The sequence below is a fragment of the Mastomys coucha genome, chromosome X, assembly GCF_008632895.1.
Source record: "Mastomys coucha isolate ucsf_1 chromosome X, UCSF_Mcou_1, whole genome shotgun sequence".
Lineage (NCBI taxonomy): Eukaryota > Metazoa > Chordata > Mammalia > Rodentia > Muridae > Mastomys > Mastomys coucha.
In genome coordinates, this window is record NC_045030.1 from 76,886,021 (window position 1) to 76,891,811 (window position 5,791).

At 36.8% G+C, this 5,791-nt stretch overlaps 1 protein-coding gene across 1 annotated transcript in view; it reads left to right on the top strand.

Moving 5' to 3' along the window:
- The first annotated feature begins 1,022 nt into the window (after window positions 1-1,022).
- The window catches only part of LOC116086338 (vomeronasal type-2 receptor 116-like), a 9,637-nt gene continuing 4,868 nt past the window's right edge, over window positions 1,023-5,791 (top strand). Inside the window, 2 exon segments of the mRNA XM_031364648.1 lie at window positions 1,023-1,482; window positions 2,082-2,888. Of these exon segments, the coding sequence (XP_031220508.1) occupies window positions 1,156-1,482; window positions 2,082-2,888 (1,134 nt within the window). The 5' untranslated portion in view covers window positions 1,023-1,155.

Genomic DNA, 5,791 nt, shown 5'->3' on the forward strand with positions numbered 1-5,791 from the left:
CTCCCCAGCAACCTGCTTTTGTAAATTCCCCAGTTCCTCCTCAGATTGTATAATTAATTCTTTCATTACGTTCCACCACTTGTTCTTGGGTAATGTAAAATGCTTATGAAGCTTCACTGACCTTAGTATCATCAATGGCATCTTTTATAAGCATCCACTGGCAAAATGTAACATGATTTGCCAGGGTGATCCTTAGGACTTTTCCAAAGTTCTCCTTGGTATCCTTATCTACATTCCCTTCTTCTGGGAACTGTGGACAGCATGAGTCCACCTGGGCTAAAAGTTTTTCCCATTTCTGTTTGTGAAACCCTGCTTCTCTTGTTTGAAATGGCTCTTTCAGGCTATAAAGGAACCCTTTCTTTGTACTGCCCTGCCCCATTTCCCTGCTACCAGCCTAAGTTAGTCTGTGTGGGGTAAGCACCACCCACCCTATCCCAAGTGTTTTTCCCTGAGAACAGTCCTGAATTGTGCATTGATCTGGAGATATAATTACTTACCTGAATTCAGAAATGCTTTTTACTTTCACTTTATTCCATGGATCACTCCAACCAAACCAATATTTCTCAGCAAGTCCTCCATTTTTAGTTCCCTGTTTGGGTGCCACCTGTGCCCAGTGGCTTATTGTCAAGCAGAGCTCACCTGAGAGAAGAGATGGAAATGAGAAAGGGAGGGGAGGGGGGAAAGAAGCATGGAGCTAAGAAAGTATACTGATCAAGGTTAAAAGTTTATTTCTGTAGATCCTTCTTAAAAGCACTGCAGCAAACAAAGCTCTTCTTGAGAATGTTCCTCTGCAGACTAAAGAGATAAGGATTCCTTTGGGTGCACAAACTACTGTCTCACCTTGGGTATACACACTGTTCTTATGGCCTGGACTACATGGACTGATCTCATGGCCTGGGCTACAAACACTTCTCTCACTGCTGTTCTCTGGCTCTCCACAGTATAAAATGTATTTAAATAATTAATTTTTGTTAAAGGAGAATGTGTTATATATTTTATATGTGGTTTAAGTCAAACTTATATCATAGTACCCTATGTTTATGAATTCTTAAATTGTATTCAGCTCTAAAGATCTCTAATTTATGAGTTTATTTCAAGACATTTAGACAGAAATTTAGCCTGACTTATATTACAAACCACTTCAATTGAAATTTTATGTTTCAAACATCTCCCTTAATCATTATTATGCCTTGTTTCAGAGTACCAGCAAGAAGATATGAGTTCTTTCTCATAATATTTTTTGCTGTTGATGAAATCAACAAAAATCCTTATCTTTTACCAAACATGTCTTTGACAGTCAACTTTTTTCCTGGTATATGTGAAGATTCACTTATATTAAATGATATAATCTATTTACAAAGAAACAATAATTTGGAAATTAATAATTATAATTGTTTATTAAAAGAATATGGTTACATACATCTTACAGGACCATCATGGAAAACATCCTTAAAATTGTCAATTGACTATAGGGCAGCAAAGGTAAGAAAGAATGTGTTGCACTGAATGAGTTGACAACTTTTTAAAAAGATTAATTTATTTAATATATGTAAGTACATTGTTGCTAACTTTGGACAGACTAGAAGAGGGCATCAGATCCCATTACAGAAGGTTGTGAGCCAATATGTGGTTACTGGTAATTGAACACTGGACCTCTAGAATAGCAGTCAGTGCTCATAACAACAGACTTATCTCTTAGCCATAGTTCACAACTTTTAATTTCCATTTACATGTGCCTAGAGGAAAACTTGGAAAGCATGCATTTATGAGGCAACTGCTACACACACACACACACACACACACACACACACACAAACACAAACACACATATATACACACATAATAAAGAATTAATTAATCAGATCATAGCTGTACTGGGCCAACAGGTAAAACTGCTTTCTAGGACATTCAGATTTGTCAGGAATAGTCTAAGAGGAATAATACATGACATTTATTGTATAATCTTAATATCTTTAATAGGAATTATGAAAGGCAAATAATATTACCTCTATATAAGTCTGATCATATTAACAATCATAATTCTCTTGTGGATGGTTCATCCTCTCTTCTACACACTTTAGGTTTTCTTTGGACCATTTAATCCTAACATGAATGACCATGTCCAGTTTCTGGATATATATCAGATAGCCACCAAGGACACACATTTGTCACATGCCATGGTCTCCTTGATGCTTTATTTTAGATGGACTTGGGTGGGACTGATCATCTCAGATGATGACCAGGGTATTCAGTTTCTATCAGATTTGAGAGAAGAAATGGAAAGACATGGAATTTGTTTAGCTTTTGTTAATATGATCCCAGAAACCATGCAGATATACATGACAAGAGTCAAAATATATGATAAACAAATTATGACATCTTCAGCAAAGGTTGTTATCATTTATGGTGAAATGAACTCTACTCTAGAAATCAGCTTCAGAAGATGGCAAGATTTAGGTGCATAGAGAATCTGGATCACAACATCACAATGGGATGTTCTCACAAATAAAATAGATTTCAGCTTTGATTTCTTTCATGGGACTGTCAGTTTTGAACAGCACCACAGTGAGATTGCTAAATTTAGGAATTTTATGAAAACAATGAAAACTCACATATACCCAATAGATATTTCTCAGTCTATACTGGGGTGGAATTATTTTAATTGTTCAACCTCAAAGAACAGCTCTAGCAAAATGGACTATTTTACATACAACAACACAGTGGAATGGACAGCACTGCACAAATTTGACATGGCCTTGAGTGAAGTAGGTTACAATTTGTACAATGCTGTGTATGCTGTGGCCCACACCTACCATGAACTCATACTTCAACAAGTAGAATCTCAGCAAATGTCAGTAGAAAAAGGAGTATTCCATGACTGTCATCAGGTAATGTTTCTTATATTTCATTATGTTTAGATATATCAATATAATCTTTAAATGGACCCAGAAAAACATCTGTACATGTTTTAGAGATTATTCTCTCATTGAAATGATTTCTATTCTGCAAAACTCCCTAATGGATATTTTACATGGATAAATATCATACAGAAGTATAACATTTGATAGAACACACTACATTTTCTTATATCAGTGAATTTTGTGAAGACGTGTCTCAACATTTCAACAAAGAAGTTCAAAACTTAAAAGAGGAGCCAAGACATTTATCAAAAAATTCTTAAGTGATGAGTAGACTACAATATTTTTCTAAAGAATAATTTCTCAAGAAATGTTAAATTTTCTGTGATTAATAGTTATTCATTTTAATTAACAAATATGCACAAACACATTTTGTTAAGTTTATTTTTATCTCTTATATGAATACTGTCTCTATATGAAAGACCTACAACAATTCTTTATTTTCACAACTTACAGAAACTTAGACTTCCCCTTCATTTGCACACGTATGTCCTCTTTTTTAAAAAAACTAATTTTGGTGGTTTTTCTGGGATGGTGTCCTGAGTGGACCTTGGGGACTAGCTCTGCAGCCAGTCTCACAACACCCAGAGGAAGCTCCACTGCCAGGCTCTCTGACATTCTCAGGATCAGAGGTGAGGAGGACCCAACATCTATCTGCCCCAACACCAGGAGTAAATGGGACAAGCGGGACCAGGCACACAGGAACTCCAGCAGCAGAGTGGCTCGGGTTCCTTCTGGTCTCTCTGGCATGGTGTCCTGAGCAGACCTTGGGCCCAAGCTCTACATCCAGTTCCACAACACCCAGAGGAAGCTGCTGCACTCCCAGGTGATCTAACAAGCCCAGGTTCACAGGATCCAAAATCACAGAGTCAACCTGACTCTGAGGAGTTCTGACACAACCAGGATCACAGGAAGGACAGGCTCCAATCAGGTTTAGCAAGGGCAGGTAGCACTAGAGATAACCAGATGGTGTGGGGGGGGGGCAAGCATAAGAAAATAAACAACACAAACCAAGGTTACTTGGCATCATCAGAACCCAATTCTCCGACCATAGCAAATCCTGGACACACTATCACACCAGAAAAGCAGGATTCAGATCTAAAAACACTTACCATGATGATGATACAGGACTTTAACAAAGACATAAATTGCACCCTCAAAGAAATACACGAGGACACAGGTAAATAGCTAGAAGCCCTTCAAGAGGAAACACAAAAATCCCTTAAAGAACTACAGGAAAACGCAATCAAACAGGTGAAGGAAATGAGCAAAACCATTCAGAATCTGAAAACGGAAAGAGAAACAATAAAGAAATCTGAAAGAGAGACAACCCTGGGGATAGAAAACATAGAAAACAAATCAAGAGTCATAGATGCAAGCATCACCAACAGAATACAAGAGATAGAAGAGAGAATCTCAGGGGCAGAAGACACCATAGAAAACATTGACACAAAGGTCAAAGAAAATGCAAAAAGCAAAAAGCTCCTAACCCAAAACATCCAGGAAATCCAGGACACAATGAGAAGACCAAACCTAAGGATAATAGGTATAGGAAAGAATGAAGACTCCCAACGTAATGGGCCAGTTAATATCTTTAACAAAATTATAGAAGAAAACTTCCCTAACCTAAGAGATGCCCATGAACATACAAGAATCCAACATAACTCGAAATATACTAGACTAGAAAAAATTCCTCCAGTCACATAATAATCAAAACACCAAATGCACTAAATAAATAAAGAATTTTTAAAGCACTAAGGGAAAAAGGTCAAGTAACATATAAAGGCAGGCCTATCAGAATTACACCAGACTTCTCACCAGAGACTATGAAAGATAGAAGATCCTGGGCAGATGTCATACAGACCCTACAAGATCACAAATGCCAGCCCAGGCTACTATACCCAGCAAAACTCTCAATTACCACAGAAGGAGAAAACAAGATATTCCATGACAAAACATTTTTTTTTTTTTTGGTTTTTTTGAGACAGGGTTTTTCTGTGTAGCCCAGGCTGGCCTCGAACTCAGAAATCTAACTGCCTCTGCCTCCTAAGTGCTGGAATTAAAGGCATGCACCACCACTGCCGGGCTGACAAAACAAAATTTACACAATATCATTCCACAAATCCAGCTCTACAAAGGATAATAGATGGAAAACATCAACATAAGGAGCACAACTACACCCTAGAATAATCAAGAAAGTAATCTTTCATTTTCTTAATATCTTAATATGAAAATTAATATTACCAACATATCCTAAGTGATTGAAATCCAAAAAAAAAATGAGGATTTAGAAATTTGTTTATTGCCATCCAGTGGTCTCTCTAATTTGGTAATTGGAGAAATTTGTCCAATATTGTACAATCTAAATGCACTTTCAGCTTGTTTGTGACAGTGTCTTATTGTGTAGAACATAAGCGTCTTGAAATCTTTCTTTTATTAGTAGTATTGTTTATTTCATGTTTTTACACTATACTATGGTTTTCAGAACAGCTTATAGATTCCAAAGTATATTCCCAAAGGAGACATAGACAATTAACTTGGGAGGTGCCTTGTAGGAAAGAAAACAACAAAGATTGAGACTGAATGCTTTGCATGACATTTTTAGCTCTTGTATCAAGTTTGAAGAAGAAGACTTTGTAAGTTACTCTTTCTCTGAGATGAATGCTTTTCCAAATTATTACAGCTAATGAACCAGATTCTTACCCTCACCTAATGTCTGCGCCATCCTCCAAGCAGAACCATTGTTCATGGAAACAGTTGGTGAATGACTTTATGGGTAAACCATCTTAATACATACACCATTTCTTAAATGAATGTAATCTGTTTTCTGTGGGCTGAGAATAAAGTCACTCACTCAAATCAAATAGTTGTGA